The sequence below is a fragment of the Emydura macquarii genome, unplaced genomic scaffold (genome assembly GCF_026122565.2).
Source record: "Emydura macquarii macquarii isolate MOO-44397 ecotype Brisbane River unplaced genomic scaffold, CSIRO-AGI_Emac_v2 contig_1230, whole genome shotgun sequence".
NCBI lineage: Eukaryota > Metazoa > Chordata > Testudines > Chelidae > Emydura > Emydura macquarii.
The window spans coordinates 19957120-19981433 of NW_027131367.1; the positions used below are offsets into that span (position 1 = coordinate 19957120).

A 24314-nucleotide genomic window follows, 5' to 3' on the forward strand; every position below is an offset into this window, starting at 1 on the left:
AAGCCCAGGCCAAGATTGTAAGGAGCCTGTGATCAGCCTCATTAGGACCAGAAGAGAGTCAAGGGTAGACTCAGACCCTGGGATACAGCCAGGAAAAGACCATTACAAATTTTGGCCAGGTCAGTTTCACGGGAGTGGAGGGATCCAGGGTGGAGCTGGAGGAGAGAAATCCAGGCATTGGTAGCAAACAGTGTGTCTGAGTTTAGGTGAAAAGAGGGCAGTGGGATGGAACTGGAGGTGGAGAGGCAGGTGGGGTCAAGGGTGGGTTTTCTGAGGATGGAGAGACCAGGTTGTGCTTCTAATTTTAAGGGGAGAGGCCAAAAGAGAGCAAAGGGTGTAGGGCAGTTGAGAGTAGGAGTGAAGAGATCACTAGCTGGGAAGGAAATGGGATCAAGAGGGCAGGTGAAGGTGAGAACAGATGAGCAACCTCTGCATTAGTAACAGGAGGAGGAGTAGGGTGGACATGGCCAATTCTGTAGATATTTTATTTGAAAAAGGCATCAGGGTCATTCACGGAGAGGGAGGAGGGAAAGGGTTCAGGAGGAATTCCTAGGTAGGAAATAAGCAACTGTGGTTATGGGTGTGGAATCAGGGAGGTTGGAGACATAGTACTGTCTGACAAGAAATATGACTGAACTGGAGGAAGAGAATGAATTTCTAGTGAAGTAAGTTCAGATGGTCACAGGACTTTCTCCAGAGGTGTCCAGTAGCGTAGGAGCAAAGGTTATTGAGGAGTCAGGATTGTGGGGACAGACATTCATGCAGGAGAGAGAGAGGTAAAAGAGCCCAGTGGACTGGAGAGAATCAAGAGAAGAGTCAGAGCAGAGGGCAGAGTGGGAGGGAACTGAGAGTGGCTGAGAAGTCATAGATATTAATGGTCATGGAAGGGACTGGTAGATAATGTTGAAAGGGATGAGGTGACAGAAGGCAGAAATTGAGAGGTCAGAGAAGAAATAGTTTAGTCAAGAGAGGCTTGAATAAGTGACCACCTTGGTGAGTGGGAGAGTTGTTACATTATCAAATCAGGAGGTGAAAGGAAGGAATTGGACACCTAATCAGATGGGACATCTGTATGGTAGATGAAGTTACCTAGCATGAGGGTGGGAGAGAAGAGTCAAAGGGAAGAAAGGTGGAAGGGGAAGGACAAGTAACTGCTACATTGTTTTTGACTTCTCCTTCTCCAGCTTCTTCTACCACCTTACATATCCAGGCCACATCCAAATCCTGCCATTTTTTTCACCTCCATATCACCAAGATCCTTCCTTTTCTTTCCTTCCTTTCCCCACAGCCAAGGCTCTTGGTCAGGGATCCATTATATCCCACTTAAGCTTTAAGAAACCCTAGAAAAAGTGTAAGTCTGGTACAGGAGATGGTTAGGAAAGCAGCTTGAAAGAGAAAAGGAAGCAAGACAGGGAGGAGGAAGAGAGGAAAAGTCAAGGAGGCTGTAATCACCTTTGCCCAAAGTGTCCAGGAAGCAGCAAAGAGGAAAACCTCAGGGGTTTCAATTTCCTGTTCTTAGCAGGTATGGTTGAGCATTGGGAAGACATGGGGCCCTCCAGTGCTGGTGAGGTAGGCTGCTGCTGGGCTGGGAGAAGGCTCAAAAACCTTCCCCTCTCTTGTTTTAAGGTGCTTATATGGCCTCCATCCCCATAGTCTAAGTACCTCCCATTAGTAAAGCCACAACAAAGTCTCTTTTCCTTCCCTGCTAGCAAGAAGCCATCTTGAGTTAGTTTCCTACTGAAGTCTCTACAGGGGGAAGGCCTGTGTGAAGAAGTGCATTTTGCATTTAGCTCTGAATGTGATGTGGTCATGATGGTGTTTCATCTGGCAGCAAGTTCAGTATTGCCAACCCCAAATGTTCAAAAATCATGAGTCAGGCTCACCAAAAATCATGAAATTGGCTTTAAAATCATGATTATGTAATAATAATAATAGATTTGGTGTTTTTAGTTGCCTTCTGCTTTTTGAGCCTTTCGTGTACACTGGGGTCACATTTTGAAGCTTTCTCCACACCACAAGGGCTAGACGCTTACTTTTTCTCTAACAATGAAGGCTGAACTCATCACATATCAACTTGACTCCAGGAGCTGGGGCTTTAAAGAAAACAATAATTATCATGGGACTCGTGACAAAATCATGAGAGTTGGCAACGCTGCAAGTTCCATGGTTTGATCTGGCTTTTGCAAAGGCTCTGTCTCCCAGGGGCATGAGCCTCCCTTTATTGGCTAACAATGTCTGTGTTCCAGTGGAACATAGCTAGCTGCTCTGGGAGGCTGTGATTTGGAAGGACAGTGACAGTCTCTGGGGTACCTGGGACAATTCCATGCAGGGTTTGAAAGTCAGGACAGTGACCACGAACTGAACGCTGCTTAGGGAGGAGCCACAGCAGAGAGCAGTATATCAGGCTGGCATGTCCCCATTGACCTCGCTGCTGCTTTCCAAAGCCGCTGGTGCTTTCTCAGGGCATAGGGCTTCATTCTGAAATACAGAGAACTGCATTAGCTGCGTATACACATTCCAGAAGAATGGATCCATCACTGTGGACAGGGCAGAGTGTGATGGAACTGGATATGAGCTTCTGGCCAGCTGAAGCCCTTCACACACCCCTCACCGAGGAAGAGGAAGGTCAGCTCTGTGCTGGCTCTGGTGTCTTTCTCCTTCTACAGCTTCCTTGCTGAACTTCAAGGGGGCTCTCTCCTGGGGTGGGGGAGGGGGTTGTAAGGTGAGCAAGCTCAGAACTGCGGTGCACCAGAGAACACTAGATGGCAATGTTGTGCAGTTGTGTTAGGCACAGCTAACTTCCAGTTGCTGTAAGTGCTCTTCCATCCAGGACAAAGTGACCCTCCAGCTGGACACACCAACCACTTTATCAGGGAGAGCAAGGCTTCCCCACGCCCTAGGAAGGAAGAGGAGAGTGAGCAGTACCTCCACATTAAATGGAGGAGGAGAAACTGCTGCTCTTCCTCTTTATCCGCTGACATTTGCCTTTCAGGAGAATTGAGAGGCATAATGTATTAAATGTTCAGTAACATACACTGAGATCATTGCATGCAAGTTGCTCTACACAATACCAGGGAAAAGTACAGGGGCTCGTTTTGTTTAGCAGTATGCATGGGATGGTTTTACAAATCACAAATGAAAGAAAGACTGGTTCTTAATGTAAGTGCAATTATTGTTATTTTCACAGTAACAGTAAAATTTAGGCATGTAGGATGTGAATTCTCAAGATGTGCGATGTGACAGTGGTGTGTGTGTGTGTGTGAGGGTGCAAACACAAGAAGAAAACAGCATGTATTAATGAACTCTTACGTAGCAGGGAAAGGCATACCAAGAGCCAATGGCTGAAAGTTAAAGCCAGATAAATTCAAACTAGAAATAAGGCACCCATTTTAACAGTGAGCGTGACTAATCACTGGAGAAAACCACCACAGTAAGTTGTGTATTCTCCATCTCTTGAAGTCTTCAGATCAAGAGTGAATGCATTTCTGGAAGATATGCCTTAGCCAAACAAGTTATTGGGATCATTACAGGGTAACTGGGTGAAATTCTACAGCCTGCGTTCTACATACAAGTCAGACTAGATGATGCCTTTTGGCCTTCAGTGGAAATGCTGTAAACACGAAGCATCAGACTTGGTGTCACTGCAAATAGAAAAACCTCATTATAATTAGGGAAACATTGATTCCACCCTGTCTCAGATGTTGGAATGTGTAGCTGCTAGTCAAGTTAGTTGATAATTCCCCTCTCCAATGAGAAAATCAGCTGACAAATTCCTGAGTTGGCTGCAGGTGTTCATAAACATCTGTTTAGAAGAGTTCTGATTAGCTATTACTTCTGTAGTTTCATCCAGCTGTACTGAGTTGTCTTCTACTCCACTTGTAACATTTGTCTGGTCTGAGCAGAAGAAATTGATCCATACACAAGGACTTCCTGTTTTGCTTCTAATGGATAGGACATTGTACAGAGGGGAAAAGACCATTGAAGCTTTACAACAATCAGTTTTGAAGCTGGGATAGAGTGGCATTGCTGCATTGTCGCTTACTTACACTGATGATGCTTTACCTATGATAGGAAAACACAGTGGTTTGTGACTAGCCATTTGGATACATTGCTCAATTGACCAGGAAGCTTAGTTAGCAAAGTGGATGATAGTGGTGCTGAAAAGTACTTGATGAAGCTGTTAAAGTTGTGAATGTTGTAAAAAGTGAGCCACTTCCCAATATTGATAACTTGCATCCTAGAGCTTTAAAAGGGTGGGCTGAGGCACTTGCTGAACCGTTAATGTTGGTTTTCAATATGTTTTGGAACACTGGGCAAGTTCCTGAAGACTGGAAGAAAGTTAATTGACAATATTTAGACAGGGTAATGGGAAGAATCAGCTAATTGTAGGCCTGTCTGTCTAACATAGATCCCAGGCAAGATAATGGAATGGCTGATACAGGACTCAATTAATAAAGAATTAAAGGAGAGTAATATGCCAGTCTGCATTGTGTCATGCATCACAGGGTCTGGTGTATGCCCCAGCCCGTAACCAGTCTCCTGGGAGTGGTCTCTTTAGCAGCCCAGGCTCCAAGGAACCCCACAGTTCCACAGAGGCAGGTCCCTGGACCCCAAGACTGAGCCTTCAGCATCAGTGTTCCCTACATCTCTCTGTGCCTGCTTTTAGCGATTTAGCTCTGCCAACTCCTGAAAGAGGCTTGTACTATCCCCTTCAGGGTACAACACCCTCCACAAGTAGTACAGCAACACAGACAGCCTTTTCCAAAGAAGGTCACTATTTATTAGTCACCTGGCTACAGAATCTGCAAATTCTTAGATTAGCACAGAGAAATGAAGGTTAAAGCATAGTCCCTTCTGGTTACCCCAGAGCCTGGCTAAGCTTTAGTGAACCCTTTGTTCAGGCTCTGTCTCTCTTTCTCTCTCCATCTCACCTCCTTAGTCAGTTCCCAGGTGAGAGAACTCCCAGCTTCCTCCAGAAACCAACACTTATACCCCCACCTCACACTTCTCTGTCCTTTGTTTTCAGGCTGGGGTCTTTGCTCAGCTTCCCTGCTAAGTAGTGGAGAAATTCCATGAGTCATAGGAGGTTACATTGTATATCTGGCCCTCTTGTTGATCATGGTCAGTTTCAACCAGGTTCTTAAGGACTCTTCATTCCACCCAGAAATGGAAGTGACACCCAATTATGTCTCTCAGTCTGCCTTAAGGCCATGTCTATACCAGCAAGCTTACAGCAGCACAGTTGTACCGATGCAGCTGTGCCACCAAAGATCACTTATGTAGCTGCTCTAGGCCAATGGGAGAGCGCTCTCTCTTCACAGGTTGTTCCTTTGGCAGTAATCTAACTCCCTTTCTAGCCATCAGTGTGAATGCCCCACAGGTGACAGTCCATGGACCACAGCACCTCAACCATCCACCAAACCACACTAGTCACAGTAAGGAGCAGTAGTCCAAGTGCCTTTCCACAGGTCTCTCTCCAGTTCCAAGGAAGTTCCTTGCCAGGTCCCTCGGGGGGGGGAACCACCACCTCAGGCATTTTAGGCTCGGTCTACATTACCAATTTATGTCAGTAGAACTGTGTCACACTCCCCTGAGTGACGTAGTTATACTGACCTAACCCCTGATGTAGACAGTGCGATGTCAACAGAAGGGCTTCTCCCACTGACATAGCTACTGCCTCTGTGGGAGGCGGATTAGCAGTTTCTCATGAAAACAAGATTGAGTGGCTATTTTGATGAGTAGGAGTCATGGGTGAACATGGTGTGGGAGAGAACATGGGTGAAGATCATAAGAGGAGATGAGGACGAGGAATCAGGCATTTCATGGACTGGGTCAGATGATATCAACATGGAAATAGAACTCATCAAGGATAAGGATGGGAGACTGAGAAGAGAGGAAAAGGGAGAACCAGAAAGGAAGGTGTCTGGGGTGCATAAAAGGGGAGTAGGGGTGACAGCTACATGGGGAGTAGACTCTGATGAAATGTTACTCCAAGGAAGTGAAGAAAGGGACTAGAAGTGGTGGGTGGGGAGGCTGGGTGGGGGGAGGAGTCTGACACCCTCCCCGTGGTCCTTTGGGGATGACATGGGACGGTGTATGTGAAAAAATGAGTGCAGCTGCAGAGGTAGTGTGTGTTGGGCCTAAGGTGTGTGCGGAGGGAATCCAGGTTTCCATGAATGCTAGGAGGAGATAGAGAGAACAGGGAATAGATGGTGGATGAGCGTGACCTTCCTTGGCCACTCCAGAGGTAGCAGGAGATAGAGAAGGGAAAGGGGTAGCAAGAAGGGCAGGGACAGAGAGGGGGTCTGGAACGGATGGAACCTAAAGTGGTGAGATGGCTGAATTACAAGGTAAGCCGCGTCCCCTCTTCATCCTCGGGAGTGACTTGGCCCAGAAGTCCTCTTGGACCATGACCTAGTCGTGTGAAGCTCTCAGAGTCAGGGCTGCGGAGGAGTCAGCCTTCCTGCCCCCATGTCCCACTTGCGGGATTCCCTGCCCCCAGAGGAAGAGATCACTTGCAGCCCAGACACTAATACGCGACCCTGGGCTAGGTTCCCCCCCGGGAAGGCGGGCTCGGGCTCGCTGGGCAGGTCAGGTCAGGGCGCGGAGGAAGCCGCAGGTCCCTTTCGGGGCCCGAGTGAACGGCCGCTGCCGGGGGCCAGACGGGCAGGCTCAGCGCCCGCCGCACAGAGTCGGCTGGCGGTGTCCTGCCTGCTTGGGAGGGGTTACGCTGGGAGCCCCAGCCCGGGGGACGGGCAGACGGACGGACGGGCAGGCTCGGCTCCGCTCCGCGCCTGCTATACGGAGTCGGGGCTCTAGGTGTCCTGCCTGGGAGGGTCCCTGCTGCATTGCAGCCTCCGCGCTGCTCCGTGTCTGGCGCGCACAATGGCGACTCCCAGCCCCAGCAGCGGCTCCAGCGCCGGCTCCGGCTCCAGCAGCGGGAGCAGCACCCCGGGCTCCGGCGGCTCGCTGGCGCACACGGCGGTCAGCAGCATGCAGGGTGAGCGACCCCCGCGCCAGGCCCCGCCCGCTCGCTCGCTCGGGTCCCCTCGCCGCGGCGCGCCCGGCCCGGGCTCCGCACCTCGGCCCAACCCGGCCGCTTCCGGGCCGCCTGCTCGGTCCGGCCGCTGGGTCCGGGTAGGCCTCGGCTCGGCCGAGCGCTCCGTGGCTGAACGGCCGGGCCGGGGCTGGGGCCGGGGCCCGCCGATCCGCGATGGCCTGTGCGGCCGGAGCGCACCCCCCGCAACGGGCGGCCGGTCCGGCCAGCGGCCCCGAGGGAAACCCGCCGACTCCGGGCCGAGAGGCCTTAGCTGCGGGACCAGCCGCGGGCCTGAGTGCGGCGCGGGGGGGGAACGACGCGAGTGTGCCCCGAGAGTGTTGGGGGGGGGGCGGCGAGTGTGCGCGCAGCGTGGGGGGGGGGGGGGGAGAGGCGGCGAGTGTGCCCGCAGTGTGGGAGGGGGAGCCAGGCTGGGGGAGGGGCGCGAGGGCCTGTGAGAGTGGGCGAGTGTGCCTGGAGTGTGTGTGGGCGCCACGCTGGGGGAGGGGTGCGAGTGTGCCCGCAGAGAGTGTGTGCGCGTGGGGGGCAGTGTGGGGAGGATGGGTGTCCCCACAGTATGTCAGGGGGAACCAGGATGGAGGAGGGGCACGAGTGTGTCTGGAGGCTCTGTGTATGTGTGTGTGTGTGTGTGTGTGTGAATGAGTGTGCCCACAATGTGTTTGTGGACGAGTGTGCTCGCAGTGTACGTAAGAGGAGCCAGGCTGGAGGAGGGGCACAAGTATGCCCTCAATGTGTGTCTGTGTGGGTGCTGAACATGCCCTCAATGTGTGTGGGGAGGGCAAGTGTGTGCCCACAGTGTGTGTGTGTGTGGCAGGAGAGTGTGCCCACAGTGCGTGTGTGGTGAGGGGGCGAGGATGTGCCTGCAGTGTGTGTGGTGGGGGGGCAAGAGTGTGCCCGCAGTGTGTGTGTGTGTGTGGTGGGGGGGATGAGAGTATGTCCGCAGTGTGGGGGGTGGGGTGAGAGTGCCCGCAGTGTGTGTGTGGTGGGGGAGCGAGAGTGTGCCTGCAGAGTGTGTGTTGGGGGGTGTGCTTGCAATGTGTGTGTCAGAGGGGAGGCTGGGTGGGTGAGTGTGCCTAAAGCATGGAAAAGGGCAGCCAGGCCGGGGGGGGGGGTGGAGGGGTATGCTGTTTTCCTAGGGTTGGGGTATGTGAGTGCACACAGGCGTTTCCAGAGCTGTGTGTGGTGAATGTTTTGGGAAGTGCTGGGGTCTTCACATGCCTGTGCTGGCAGGCTGTGCTACTCAGTGACTGCATGTCACCTCCACCTGTCTTCTGCACACTATGAGTAGCAAAAACAGGGCTGTTTGTACCATGGAAATGTGAGTTGCTCTTGGAGCCTTATCTCCTGTCCTGTGAGGATGGTGCTCTGGGCTCAGAAATACCCACTTAATGTAGCTTAAAAACTGTTGCATATATTTGAATATACTCCTCTTTAGGGGCAACTAGATCCTGCTAGTGCTATTTTGACTGTCTCAGAAGATCTCTAAACAGAGTAAGAAAGCAGCCATTCTTCTCCAGAAGGCATTCACTTCTGATTTCAGACTCCTACCCCTTTTATTAGGTAACTACATGCATAGCGAATAGGCTCTTGATCTTTATTTTAAGCATGCATGTGCAGGTTAGACATGGTCCCATAACTTTCCCATAGTTCTGCTGTAGCAGGTTATTTTGGTGTAAAACCAGTGTTTTCCTCAGTAACACATGTAAGCTCTGCAGCAGAACAGTCATTGAGTTAAAGTATGTAAACAAGTGAGCATTTGCCAAAGGAAGGCAAGTTTTAATCTGAATTTTATATCTTATTAGATCAGTGTTCTGCCTATTTCTTAAATATTTCTTGTGGCAAGTGATTCATCCCAGTCTGGCTGTTCTTTGTCCACCATTCTGGGCAAAAGTTTATTCTGGGGTCTCCCGGAATGTTAGGTTGATCTGATGCAGAGTACAAGGTTTTTCTTTCCTTGTGTTAGTTTAGGCTGCAATTACTCCCTATAGAATTTCCAGCAGCATGTTTGCTGCAAAAACTCTGGCTGGAAGGGAACAACAGGCATACATTTTTGCCCCTGCATGAGCATAGTTGGAAACTAGTACTGGGAATAGGCAGGCTCAGTGGATCCTTAATTTCCCAACATGAGGGCACATAAAATGATCTGTCTAATAGTGGGTGGTTTTATTTACAAACTGGTTTCTTAATAAAAGGCCACAGAAGACCAGGTCTGTCATTTGACCTAAGAACTGTAACCCTAGTGAATTGAACGTTGTAAGCACTGATTTATAGCCTGTGCCCAAATGTAACTTTCCAAGGGCATATCTAAACTAGGCAAATAGGTTGTGTTTTAACCCAATAGCTAAGTTGCTTTAAGTAATATGTATTTACACACCACTTAATAGGTAGCAGACCCAAAGGCAGTGATGTTTAAAAACATACTAACTGATAGAGGGATCCCAGCATTTAGCATTATGATTCACCATAGCCTATTAACATGTTCTTAAACACAACTGTTCTGTCTGCACTAGGTACAAAGTTGTGTTTAAAATTGCATTATCTAATGTTTTGAAACCCAACATATTTTGTAGCCCTTAGTTGGTATCAGGATAGATACCGCATTGCCTTCTTGTGTGTTAATTCAGTAACAAACCAAGTGGAAACTGATGTAGTTAAATTAGTACAATTTCTGTGAGTAAACTTTCTTGTGTCACACTTTATCAGCCAGCCTATGGCTGGATTGTGGAGGAGCAATTCTGATTTGGCTCCTAGCGACCACATCCCCAATCACTGAGCAGTTCTTTATTTCTTGATTTCTCGTTTCTTTCGTCGGTTACCTTAATACTTGCTTTGAGAAAGTATACTAAGAATACTTTAACGATCAATTTATCGTTAAAATATTACTCTTATTTTGGGTGTGGCTAAGATTTCAGATTTTCATAGTATAGTACTGTATGTCTGATGGTTGGCCCTCTACCTTTGCAAAAAACTAGAAACTTGGGCCATGTCTACACTACAGAGTTAAATTGACTTAAATGAGGTCGACATTCAGCCACAGTTGTAATTAAACCGCTGTTGCACGTCCACACTACAATTGTGTTGGCGGAGCACAACACAGAGCAGTACACCGTGGATAGCTATTCCACTATGCAACTCACCACCATCTGCTGCAGGGTGTTTTGGGAATGGTTTGCAATGCCTAATGCGGGCAGTTTCACCATCCCATGATGCAGTTTTCTCCATCCTATCATTCCGTGGACTTCCTAGTACGTTTCATGCCGCTTTTCAGTAGCTCTTGTAACCTGCGTGCCCTCCATCTCTATCAGAAAGCCTGGATCCTGCACTGCTCTCCAGTATTGTGGAGAGCTTTATGAACACAACTCGCTTGATCTTGCAGTATTTATGAGCTGTGAGTTTGATGACGGTGCCTTAGTGTCTGCCTTGCTGTGTGCCTGGAAAGAAACAAATCAAGATTGCTGTTAGCATTCACCGAGCAGCTGCACTTGGTGGACCATCAGTTCTGGGCTTGAGAAACAAGCACCAAGTAGTGGGATTGCATTGTCATGCAGGTATGGGATGACAAGCAGTGGCTGCAGAGCTTTTGGATGCGCAAAGACACCTTCTTGGAACTGTGCTCTGAGCTCACTGCTGCCCTTTGGCGCAAGAACACCAAAATCCGAGCTACACTCACAGTGGAGAAGCAGGTGGCGATTGCTGTGTGGAAGCTTGCAATGCCAGGTTGTTATTGATCCGTCAGGAATCAAATTGGAGTTGGCAAATCAACTGTGGGGGTTGCAGTGTTGCAAATGTGCAGGGCCATTAATTGCATCCTGCTACGAAGGATTGTGACTCTGGGCAATGTATGTGAAATAGTGGATGGCCTTGCAGCAAAGGGGTTCCCTAACTGGTGGGGCCAGAGATGGCATGCATATCCCCCTTTTGGTCCTAGACTCCTTGCGGTGGAGTACATCAACAGAAAGGGCTACTATTCTATGGTATTAAAAGCAATCACTGGTCTTTTCACCGACATCAGTGCGCGCTGGTCAGGGAAAGCTGATACAGAATGCTGCAAGCAGTGACTTTCTTTCTAGATCAGAGGATTACCATTGGGGATGTGGAAATGCCAACAGTGATCCTGGGAGACCCAACCTACTCCTTTCTCCGGTGGCTTATGCAGCCATACACTGGCATGCTTGGTGCAGCAAGAAGTGCTTCAACAGCAGGCTCAGCAAGTGCAGAATCACTGTTGAATGTGCCTTTAGCTGATTAAAGGGTCACTGGCGCTGTCTCCTCAGGAGGTTAGACCTCAGTGATGGCAATATCCCCATGGTCATAACTGCCTGCTGTGCTCTTCATAATATGTGTGAAGCAAAGGGGGAGAAGTTTCCCTGTGGATGAAGTTGAAGGCTGTCTTCTGATTTTGAGCAGCCAGATACCAGGACTATTAGAGGGGCTCAGCGAGGAGCAATTCAGGTCATTGAAGGCTATGAAGGAGCATTTTAACAATGAGCCACAGGAATGTGTGTTGCTGTTGTGTTGAGCCTGGCGTTTTTTTGTTTGTTTGTTTGTTTTTGCACCGTGGTATGAACCGTGTAATGATGGCTCTGTGTGTGCTACTATAACAATGCAAATGTACCTATTGCTACTGTCCACATGTGTTGGAGAATAATAAAGATTCGTTCACTTTCCAGGTGGTGATTTTTATTCCACACCCATGCAAACATACCTGTGTCATGTTAAGGTAAACTTAATACACACAAGGAAAAGTGTCTTTGAAGGGGAAGGGACAGTGAATTCACAAGCACATACACCAACGAGGGTCTCACACCTAGGAGTATGTCCAGCTGTCATTTTGAATCTCCCACATGGTGGAGTGCCTGGGGTACTGTTGCGGCAATGGAAGATATGTGGAATGTGTATGGGGAGTGTACGAAAGTCCTGGGATGCAGTTCTGTATGGGCTGTAGGGGGTGGTGAGCATGGATGTATTCAGCCTGAAGTTCAGTGAGAGACTGCAGCATGTCCCTTTGCTCTCTGAGCAGCATTATCATCTGTTCCTGGCCCCGCTTCCTTTCCGCCACATTTTCTCATTGATTGCCTCTCTCCAAGCTCTCTGCTCGCAATCCAAAGCACCAGAGAATTGCAGCATCTCCTGGAACACATCTTCCTTAAACCTCTTCTTTCTTCTGCTTATCTGGCCAAGCTGCTCCTCCGGCGTGCATGAGGAGATCCTCAAGGCCATGTCTGCAGCTGCTAAAGAAACAATGGACAGAGGTTCTACTGTCAATGCACTACACCCCTTGATCCAAACAAGTTACACGCACAACTTGCTCACTTTCCCTTGGGAGTCATACAGCATGGTGGCAGCCCCAGCCGTGGTGAGTGTGGCCCAGAGGAGGGGGTGAGTTGGGGGGGAGCGGTAGCACTGGGTTATCAATACAAATGTGTAGGGTTATAGCACTGAAAACTGGCACAATTTTCCACAGGCGGTGGTGATTTTAGCTGATATCTGATTCCTGAGGGTAACTCAGGCTGCAAAGAAGCTGCTCCTGCATGTGTGTGGCTGCAGACTGGTTCCCTATTCTGCTAGCTTGTGTGTTGCAATGGTGCCTGCTGAAGTAATAGCCCAGTGGCGTGGCAAAGTGTCTTGCTGTGGAGGAAGAAACAAGGCAGCCCTCCCAAAAACCTACAGCAGAGGATTGCTGTTTACCTGCAAGAAGTTTCCTAGAGATCTGTGGAGGTTTCATAGGACATCCCAGCATAAACAAACCTTTCTGCAAGGCCCCCCTCTGTCTAGCTGTACAGGGAAATGAGAAATGGATAGCAACTGTTATTTCATTACCTCTTCTAGCCCGATTAAAAATCAATAATGTGCAGATGTGTCACTGCAGTATTGAAGCAAACTGAATATTTACCAGAGCTTCCCTCTTCTGCATCAGGCTCAGCACAGCTGGACTGCTGGGAGTGGCTAGACTGCTCTGGAGTAAAAAAGAGGTCCTGGCTCCCCATACCACCGGATCTTCCTGTCACCTGCCCCCCATCCTCCTCTGCAGTGGGACTCTGGTGTGTGTGTGTGTGTGTGTGTGTGTGTGTGTGTGAGAGTGTGTGAGAGAGAGAGAGAGCGAGCGGTGAGGGGAAACTTAGCTGGAATTGATGAGCTTTACAATGGCACTAGGGAGCTTCATGTCCAATATACCCTTGCTTCAGGGCCTCCTGTAATTCCTTCTCTGCAAGCAAACTCTGCCAGTCCCACTGCATCCCCTAGCCTCTCTGGAGAGTCTTTCCCACAGGTCTCTTGCCTTGATCCCTGCAAAACTCCATCCTCTTGGTTAAGGGGCTCTACAGCCCTCTGTTATGGGGCTGTGCCGTGAAGCAGGCTTCCCAGCCAACCAGTTTCTGGATTCCAGCCCTGTTCTGTGGTGACTCCCTTGGTCCTTGGGCATGCACACTTCATCCTCTTGATTCAGGGGCACCACAGTGCTCCTTTCTGGGGATGTTCAGTGGTTCAGATAGGCTTCCCCAGCCCACGTTTTGGACAGACTGCAGATTGGGGACAAAATAACTCAGACAGAAAACTGATGAGGCTGAAAGGCAGAGGATTGACTAGTGGGTCTGAGTTAACCTGGGGATTGGGAGGGGAAAAAGAGGCGGTGAGAGAATCCCAGCAGGGATATAGAGTAATGCCTGGTCTACACTAGGAAATTGGGTCGATATAACTATGTAGCCAGAAGTGTGAGCAACACAATTAATCTGACTAACCCCCGGTGTAGACAGTTCTAGGTCAATTGGGAGAATTTTCCCATCCACCCAGCTACAGCCTGTCAGGGAGGTGGACTATCTACACCAATGGGAGACCCATGCCCATCGGCGTAGGTAGTGTCTTCATGGAAGTGCCGCAGCAGTATGGCTGGGCCACTGCAGTGGCTTATGTGTACACATACCATAAGAGAGATTAGGGAAGTTCAGAGAGAAAGAATAGATCCTGGGGAGCAGGGAGACCCCCCAATTTTCACCCTCCTAAGTCTTCAATTTTCAAGCTTCCTCATCAGGGAGGAGCCATCCTGGGATGGCAGCTCCAAGCCCTAGGCTCAAGATGAGTTAGTGGATCATCTAGTGCCTGTGCTGCTTCCTTGAGGGCTCTCATGATCTCTAAGGGAGGCATCAGCTAGAATTGCTCTTTCTCTGCATGGGTGTGTCAGGGCTTGTCTGCACTTAAAATGCTGCACTGCTTCAGTGAAGAAACTACTTATGCTGACGAAAGAGGTTCTCCCCTCAGCGTAGCTACTCCACCTCTCTGAGAAGCAGCAGCTGGGTTGATGGGAGAATTTTCCCATCAACCTAGTGCTGTCTACACCTGAGGTTAGGTCAGCTTAACAGCGTTGATTAGGGGTGTGGATTTTTCAAATCCCTGAGCGACTTAGTTATACCAATGTAATTTCCTAGTGTAGACCAGGCCTCAGTTTGCACACGCATGCATAAAGTATCACGTGTAAATTAGTGTTGACAAGACAACTTGAAATTTTAACACTTGGTTTATCCACACTCGGCTGTTACGTATGTACCTTTTTTGTTAGTGAAGGCAGGGTCCAAATGTGTTAGCTTGTCTTCAGAGTTGTTAAGAAGGCTTTCCAGTTGTTATGTTAACTTGATTGAGTTCGTATGAATAAAAAATACACTCTTTTTGCCTGTCAAGACAGGGCCATCTAAAGAAACAAAGTTGATGGAGAAAAGTCTCCTTTTTTTTCCTTTATGTAATTTTCAAAAGCAAGTTTGATGGAAGCACATTCACAATCAAACGTGTTTTTAGTTCCTATATATGTGGAATAAGGAAGGCTTGGGAGACATGATTGTAGTTGGAATGGAAATATTATTTTCCCTACAGCATTTATAGAGGAGAAGAGAACTCGCCTCCAAAATCAAAGCAAAGTAGCCAACTTTTAATGTCTAATGCTTTTGGAGCTCTGGAGTTTTCTATGGATTTGGGTTTGATAAGATACGAGTGTTTTTTAAACAGAAGTTGAAATTTGGGCTAAATTTCAAATTAAATGTGCCTACCTAAAAAGTGAAATTAAAAGAGAAGAAACTGTCCAGTCTATGGGAATTTTGCTCAGTCTGGGCAACGCAGGAAGCAAACAGCACTAATGGCAAAAACTCAGGAGGGTTTGAATGAGGCGATGTTTTGTTGGTATAGAAGTGTTTTAGTCTCTCTCTCTTGGAGCACCCGCTTCTGGTGTGATATGGTGTGTCAGCAACTCTGCCTCTATTCTCCTCCTTGCTACTTCAAGGACCTGCTGTGTGATCTTTGGCAAGTCACTTAATCTCCATGCCTCAGTTTCCCCACCTCTAAACAGGGGATGATACTTACCATCCTATGTAAAGTGTTTCGAGATCTACAGGGTGCAGGCATTACCATTTCAGTTGTCACTGTATTATTCCCCTTTCCATTGTTCATAATACATACAAACAGATCCATCATTTCCTTATCTAATGGTAATGCTGAAGAGAAGTAATACACCTGTGTGCTGCTGCTGCAGTTCTCGCTTGGCAGTTGCTGTTACTAGTAAAAACAACTTGAGTTCTGTAGCACTTTAAAGACTAACCATTTTAATGCAGTTGTGCATCTGAGGAAGTGAGCTGAGGCTCACAAAAGCTTATGCCTACTGAAATTAAAATGGTTAGTCTTTAAAGTGCTACAGAACTCAAGTTGTTTTTGCTCTATACAGACTAACACGGCTACCCCTCTGGAACTCTGTTACTAGTAAGCAATGCCTAGCAGAACATGGAGAAATGTGTGTATACGAGCTACTCCAGAGTAGTGCAAGAATGATGTCACTGACCATGAATAAAACAACTAACTGGACTGTACACGAAGTGGTGTTAAATGCAATAAGCAACTAAATCAATTCCAGATATTTCAGGGGTTACTTGTAACACTAATATTTATAAAGTTTTCAGAAACAATCATGAGTTTCAAATTGATGGTGTTCCTTCAGCACAGATTTTCTCCTCCTCAGGGTATTTAGTTAAATAGGTGTTAATAAAAACAGAGTTTTAAATAGCCTGAATTACAGGTCTCTTCCCATCACAGTCAGGTTTCACTTCTTTGGTACTTTCGATATTATCATTTCAATTTGCCAGTTGGAATCTTCTAAGATAGACAAACCCTGCATTTCTAATAGGGGAAACAAGCAGAAAACTTCTTTTGTATAAAATGAACCCTGGAAATATTTTTTCCATTAAACAAAAAAGGCAAAAAGACTCTAATGCAAGTCATTTTTAAGCCCACTCTGAAACTTAATGTGATGTGCAGTGGCAGTTTGTTTCTTAAGGCATGTTTGTAACAGGGAGCACTTCATTTTGTGCCCCAGGACCTGCATTGGGTGCCAGTTTGTTGCCTGGTGTGGTTTTTATGATGAGGGTTTTAACATATACAGCCTTAAATGGGTGGGATCCTGGTTACTTCAGAGAACTGCCTGTCTCTTTGTGTCCTGATGGATTTTGCAATCTGAGGCGCTGAAGCTAATGTCCTCCCTGCATTTAATTGCAAAGTGGTGCAGGCAGGGCTTCTGGGGTGTAAAGACTTGTCTGCATGGTTTAGTTAATTCGGTGCAAACCCTTTGTGGATACATTTATTTTGGTTTGCACCAGGTTTATTTTGGTTTATCTTAAATAGATTTGGAATCTGTTTAAACTGACCCAAAATAAGCTACTCTTGTCTTGAAATAACAATGCCCCCAAGGATTTGCCTCAGTTTGTGGTCACACCTTAAGTTAAACCAGTTCAACCTGCTTGTGTAGAAAGGTCTAATTGGCCTCCTACCTCAGTATTCATCAGATCCCAGATGTTCTGACCTTCATGTCACTGTGCATGGCTTGCTTATTCTCCCAGGATTGTTCTTCGATGTGGGAGAGGGATGAGTACTTGGGTGGAGCTAGTGGGAGATGTTTGCAGTGGGTGAGGAGACATGGTTTTGACCTGATTTGAAATGGTTTAATGCTATAATACAATATTTGTCTGTGTGTTCAGAGCACAGGAAGGATTCATTTTAAAATCAAAGATAAATAAAACTAGATAAGCTCAAGGCAGCAAAATGCAGCTCGTGGGTTTTTACAATGTAGCCACACTCCAATTTAGTGTCTGACTACAGACCAGCATGCAGTACTGTGCATCAATCAGAGCATTCTGGGATCCGTGTTCTCCACAGGCTGCATGTCTGTCTTAAGCTTGAAGCTGTTTGCAAACTGGTTATTTTATCATAATTCAGTTCAGCTTTTGGGCTCCTGGCAAGTTACCAGCACAGCCTTCAGTTGGGCAAAATTTGGGCCTTCCTTGGGCTCTAGTTTTTGAAGATTCTGTAGTGCACTTTTCCTGCCATTTATGGGCTCTCACTCTGCTCTGGGAACTCCAGTGCTTCAAGCCAAGTTTTTTAATTACTGTAGTTACAAAGTCTCAAAAGTGTGGATAACATTTGTGCTTCCTTACAGTCAACTTGAAAGGCCAGGGCATGACTGGGCCAGGGCACACACAACCAAGCAGCAGTTGACCTTCACCTGCTTAAAGAGGATTATTGAACTTTTCAGCCCAGACTATCGTGTGAATGGCCTCATAGGAATCTCCATCGGTAGCCTGCCTGCTTTGTACTTGCATACCCTGCATGAGGCATACATGCTGCTGGCTTGGATTTATGTAAGGCCTGACACATGATACTGCAGAGCACCTCCAAAAATGAGTGTGGTCCCTGACCTGGGCATTCCAAGCGTCAGCCCTAGTGCAGGGGTCCCTGTTCCGGTGCAAGGACCCAGACTGAAGAATCGTTTTGAAAACCCGCTGTTGTTTGTAATGCAATTGTGGTTGCTTGACAGCATCATGTCTATCACTGTTTGACTCCCTCTCTGCGCCCTTGCCCCCATTTTGAATGGAGCAAAACAGTCTTGCGCTTTAGCAGAGTAGGTGCATTAGCTACTGCAGAGTGAACAGTAGGGGAAACTAAAGTTTCTGTATACCTCATAAATTCTTATTTCTCAGTCCTAAATTGATTCTTCCAAATCAAAGCCTTTGTATTTGCATTTTATTGACAATGGAGGTTGGCACTTGCAAAAACAAAACATTCTGCACTGAATACCATGAAGAGAAGGTCCAAATGGCAAGAACTGAAGCATTGAAAACATAGTCCATCTGATCCTTTTTCTTAGGTGTGCCAAGAGATGGGCCTTTGACAGTCTTCATGAATCTCTTGCTGATTTCTCAAAATTTCTCCTTAGCTTCCAAGAAACATAATAATTTGCATTTATAGGAGAGAGGAAGACAGTTGTTGGAAGTGGACACAGCCAGGTTGCCAGGCAGAGAGAGAAACCCAGTGAGTCCCCGCCCTAAGCCTCACAGCCCGAGCTGCCACTTTAAAGTACTGTCTGCACAGCTATTTTTAGAGGACTAGTACAAGCCCTACTAGCCCAATTCCGGGGGTTTGTTCTCGCTCTGTTGGAAATACTGTGTAGGTATCTTCCTTGAGGCCTTGTCTAAAAGTTGGTTTCCCTGCAGCTGTAAATAAAAATATTTCTATATCTAATCAAATTCGGTACCAGTTGTCTTCTCTAAAATGTGCCCCCAGTTATCGATTCCAACTTTTGCATCTTTTCGTGGGGTGTTTCCCTACCCTCTCTTTTCGTGGGGTGTTTCCCTACCCTCTCTTTCTTAGGCCCAGCATAATTTAGATGTGTGTGTAGAGCCCTTTTATTGCCCAGTCATTGAGCTGCCCCATGGGCTATTCCCTAGGCAGCTGCATGGAGACTAAATGCTGATCATGCTGCTACTTTGGGCACAACTGTGCCAAGTCCAGATGTAGAATATGAGCACTTTTTATATCAGATTGTTGATACATAAATGTAAAGTCTGATTGGTCTATTTTTGGTGAAAGGAGCTAGATTAACAACACTGGAGCCTGAAGTCCTTCCATTTGTTGTCATAACTGCTTATTAGGCAGCCAGTGACAAGATAAACTTCCTGCCTTTGAAGCCTTGCCACTCTGCGTCAGCCCTAACCTAGAATACCTCTAGGGATCAGAGGAGAGTTTGGTCTCTATGGCCTATTCAGTCTGCAGCGTCTCTGCTGAGACTGCTGACAAGGATGATGGTTGAGGTGTTTTTTCTGAGGGCCAGGTCTACACTAAAAACGCTGCATCGGCTTTGGTGTGTAAATGAAGATGCTCCCATGCTGATGGGAGAGAGCTCTCCCATTGGCATAGTAAATCCACCTCCCCAGCATAGCATTGTCTACGTGGGGGGTTAGTTTAGTATAACTATGTTGCTCGGGTGTGGATTTTCACAACTTCAAGTGACGTAGTTATACCGATATAAGTGTGTAGTGTGGAAACCTGGCCTGATTTTGTCAGTGGGGGACGCTGAGCATTGAATTGTAGGTGACTTGCCAGCTGCGATGTCTGGTGGAGTTGGCAGCTCTGCTCCTCTTTCTCAACCCCCTTTCTCCAGGTGGGAGGACTGTTTGAAAGGTTTGTGCAGGCAGCTCTGTGCAAATTGGGGAAATTATTTCGGGTCACTTGTTCCTTAACGCTGAAAGTTCAAGGTCGGTTTCGAATGTATCTTAGTGCCTCCTGGCCTGCCCCATAAAAATAAATCCAGGAGATGCATTTCAGTTGATTGCAGGAGAGCAAATGTTTCTCGACATGGTAAATTTATTTAGTGTTGACAAGATCTTAGTCACAACTGACCTGGAGTCAAATCAGTGACCTAAGTGTGAGAGGCTTGGCATTGTTAAATGGCTCAAGCCATTGACTCCTTTAGTGTTTTAAACAGTGACAAATCCTGGGGTTGCCCAGCGTAATACATTTCCAGTCCCTCTGACATGGTTTTCTCAGCCTTTTCCTGGTGATCCTGAAAATATATCACAACTACAGCTGTCTGCCTGTTCGAAGGGAATGGGTAAGAGGCTGATTTCCTGGATGGCCTTTGCCAATCCTCTTCTATGTTTGGTTAGGTTAAAGAATAACAATAATGCTTTGTACTTCTAAAGCCGCTTTTGTCTGAAGATCTCTGTGCTCTTTACAAACAATTAATTTAGCCTAGTAAGATCCCTTCTAAGGTAGACAAATACGATTCCCATTTTTCAGATTCCCATTTTTCAGATGGGGAAATTGAGGTGCTGAGGCATGAAGTGATTTATCAGAGTCTTAACAGGAAGTCAGTGTCAGATCTGGGAATGAAATCTGCATGTCTGGTATCTTCCAGTCCTGTGCTTTACTACCTTGGGTATTAGTAAATTCCTGAGATACGATAGTATTGTAGCACCAAGTTACCCATCTCTAGGCCCTAAAACCTATTCCATTAGTGCAGTATGACGTTCCTTTGTGTAAAGATGGTGAGGATGTGAAGAGTTTGTGCTCAGCATTCAGTCAAAACCCAAGTAATGAATGTAGGAATGTGAGCAGGCTTGTGCAGGTGATGAGGTAGAGACTGTACTTCCAAGTAGCTGTCACATGCCAGAGAGTAGATTCTTTCCTTTTGGCTTGCATGTGATTCTAAATCCCTTCTATTGTGTGTCTTCTGACTTCTGAGTGTGTTTGTGCTGCAAGCTGAGATTGATCCAGCAATTAAGTGTTTAGGCATCTGAACAGCAGCATAAGAGTATATGTAATTAAGTGTGGTAGAGTGTAGTCAAGATTGTGGCAGAGTTTTCATAATTTTATTGTGTAGGAATATTAGATATGCAGCAAAAACATAGAAATTAAAGTTCACGTAGTATTGGAATTATTCATGTTAGTTTGTAGATTGGGTTGAGTTATATGGAAAAGGGACATCTGCTTTTTAAAAAAATGTGGTTTCACCTTTCTTTGGATCCTTTTGGGGAAAAAAGTATAAGCTCATGGGACTTGAATTTTGCTTCACACACTGCTCTCCATCTGTTAAGTGGGACAGTAGCACTTAGAAGTAGGTACCTCTTCTCTCTTGTTTTTTCTTCAGTTTTACAAGTGACTGTTTTTGTAATGTCATCTTAAAGCTGATGTATTAAGCACTGTCTAAATTAGTCATCCCTATTGCAGTTCAGATGACAGTGCTATCTGCATAGAATGACTGTTTCCATTGCCAGCTACAACACAGCTAGCAGCTGACAGAGAGAGAGACTCCTTTACACAGTATTCCTGTAGTGTAGGGAAAAGTTCCCCTAGCTAGGAACCAGGATACCTTGAATTCATATCTTGCGTCTACTGACTTTAGTTTTGATTTGTATGTACTTCTCTGTTATAATTAATGATGAAAGCTGTGATCCCAGCCCTTGATTGCTGTCAAGTAGAAGATGCTACACTCTATCCTTTGCAACTAAAATAAATTGACCTAACGTACTTGGTTTCTAGATTTATCATTATGGACGCCTGAAATATTTTGAATACGTTGCCTTTATCTGACTCTGTCTTGTTGCTGATGTTGAGGCCAAAAGTAGTAGTGCTTTCATTAATATGTAACTGTGTAAAAGGTGAATGAGCAGTGGGTTGGGAGTATTTTAGTTTTTTAACTGCCAGAATTAATCTGTGCCATGATAATCTCAGAGCACGGGGTGCATGTTCAAGCCATCGTTTAGTTACAAGAAATGAGTGTTTTGTGCTGTCAAGCACTGGGGTTACAGTTCATTGTGCATTTTTGAAAATGTTTCTGATGTGGACGCTAACCTGTGACACGAAGTCTATCTCCTTACTTTTGCCACTGACTGAGCTGTTTTGTGTTGTGCTTTTTAAAACCAGATTTTATGGCTGTGTGGAATACAGATACTGTGTCCTACTGCCTAATTAGTGGGCTTAATGTAGCTTGCTATTATTCAGACAGATTTTCCTTCATATGACAGTATGGATGTGATGTGTATCTGCTGGAAACCTAACCTCAGGGTGAAGAACTTGGTTAAGATGTTTCAAGTTCTACTGTACCAAAAGTCACAGGAATGTTCCCCTCCCATGTCTGCAGTTGAGGTCAGCCACAGGCAATGCTTGAGTGGATCATGGAAGACTTGATGGGGACAAGTCAGTGTTTTTGGTTACAAGACACATGCTGTGATGAAGCTATCGTATGTGGTGGTGACCACCTTCTCCAGGTGCCGTCACATGCCCAGTGGTTCCTTGTGGGAAGTAACCTTGATGAAGTAATGGCAAAGCGTGCACTGATATCAGAATCCCCGGTTAACCATTACAGCAAAACTTGAAGTCCTCCATACTTTACCTTTCAAACTGACAACTTATAAAGAGATCACAAAAGCAACTCCTTAATTTACAGCCAATGCCTCACTGAATTCCAGTACATTCAATGCAGTGCCCAGGCCATTTTCCCCTACTAAATCAGATCTGGGCTGTGCTAACGCTGTGCATGAGTTGGATATTTTGTTCAGTGTGAGTGCGATCTTTTGTTCAGTGCGATCAGTTCTCAAGTTCTTTCCATTTATACCCCCAAAGTAATGGAACAGATCACTGGGACTGAGGAGAACTATTCCTGGTTGAAGCCTAGTTTGTGGGGGTGGGGGTGAGAGTGGAGGGAGAGGAAAGACTGCTGGCATAAAGAAGTTTCTTGAAAATCAGAAATCGAATATAAATCCTTAGTCTCACAAATAACGGGAGGTTAGCCATGTAAATCACTTTTACATCATCAAAATCGGAGGGAGCAGTGTCCGCCTCTTAAAGAAGAAATTTAATTGAATTTACCTTATTTCAACTGAGAAACCTTGTTTGATTTAGTCTAATATTTTTATTTGTCCAGATTTTAACAGACCTGGTCCTCCATTGTTGTTGGGATGTTAATAAACTGAATGTTGCTTGTTGGGAAATGCTAAGTAAAACACTGTTTGACTGGGTGAAATGTTTTCAAATGTCACTTACCTCAGTCAGAAATTAATTAAAATCTTTGGCTTCATTGGGACACAATATCTTTCTTAATGTCTTAATCGTCAAGAATGTGACTTGCTACTGCAGAAGACCTATATTTGTAAAATTATTTGATTGGATTTGCAAAGGAATCCAAGGCGTTATGACTGTTTTATTTTTATTAACGTGACAATGAAACTAACACTCTCATAAGCTGATTCCCTCTTGACCTGATCTGAACATGCATTGATTCCTTTCTTGGCATTTTGGACAATGCAGAGCTGTTAAAAATGCATGGGATGTAAATGAGGGACATTGAGATAACTGTACTTCTTCTTGTTCTTAGTATCTCAGATAACACTTTGCCCATGAAACCAGTTTTATTCAGTATTTTTAGACTTTAATTATGAATATTGAAACATGTGACTTTTAATAGTTATGCAATTCTGTGACTTCCAGTGAATGAACTAGAACTTATCTTTTTTGCTTTAGGCTTTCAGATAAACTTCTGTGAAAAGGCACAAAGTAAGCTACAAATTTTATAGTATTATGCTACTTTTATTTTTATTTTTTTATATCAGTCTTGGTTCTGGGAATGTATCCACTGTTGTTTCAACTAACCAACCATGGCAATTATACATTGATAGAGCTTCCATTTTTCATATTGCTTAAAAAGTTTAAAAAAAAAAAAAAAAAAGATGCAACTGGTTTTCTATTACGCCACTGTTTGTAAAATTTTTACATGCCTTTTTCACTTACGTGTCTGTAACAAGTGGATAATGAATTAGAGGTGCACAGATAGTCCTGTTATTCACTGGAGTTTCACATTCTGCCAAACTCCAGTGGAGTATGAATCAAGTAGGATTTAACTTTTTGAATTGCAGCTGCTTTAAATTAGAAGTGTTTCTCAAAGAACAGTTGGCTTCTTATGTAACTTTATATTAAGGAAAATTAATTAAGTTGAAGAGTGCACCGTACTTGGGTCTAAGCACCTAAAACTTCCTTCTCTAGGTATTGGTCACATTGATATGGGTTTGGATCACTGTTGCTACCTGTGCACCTCTGTGGGAGGGGGCAGTAATGTAACTTCCTAAACTTGGCTGGCTCTGAGGCTAGACTCTTGGAAGGTGAAACTAAAATCAGTCATTGCAAAGCAATTTTTGATGACTAATGGAAGCTCTGTAGGATTAATTTTTTTTATTGTTTCTGTCATGGCTTTTCATACTTTACATTGCTATGTCACTCAATTCACAGTACCCTTCACAATTGCCTGTCATGCCTTAGTGGAGTTTTATTGGAGACCAAAACATAGATTTGATGGCACCTCTCTCCTCCATTTGGTAAATGTTCTGTAGTTCAGTAAAAGCCCACTCTGCATCTCATGCTGCATTTTAAATACATATTTTTTATTTTTTATTTGCACTTG

General features: G+C 45.8%; 1 protein-coding gene across 9 annotated transcripts in view; it reads left to right on the forward strand.

Annotated features, from left to right (window-relative positions):
* Positions 1-24314, forward strand: part of MAP2K4 (mitogen-activated protein kinase kinase 4) — a 133820-nt gene that overhangs the window by 296 nt on the left and 109210 nt on the right. For 4 of the 9 annotated variants that reach the window (XM_067547721.1, XM_067547724.1, XM_067547722.1 and 1 more), the window contains exons 1-2: positions 6739-7000; positions 23381-23413. The exons of 2 other annotated variants lie outside the window; for them this stretch is intronic. In XM_067547721.1, the coding sequence (XP_067403822.1) occupies positions 6886-7000; positions 23381-23413 (148 nt within the window). In that variant the 5' untranslated portion in view covers positions 6739-6885. Of the gene's footprint in view, positions 1-6738; positions 7001-23380; positions 23414-24314 lie in introns of those variants that run through there. 3 more of the 9 variants (XM_067547723.1, XM_067547728.1, XM_067547725.1) reach the window with 2 other exon arrangements.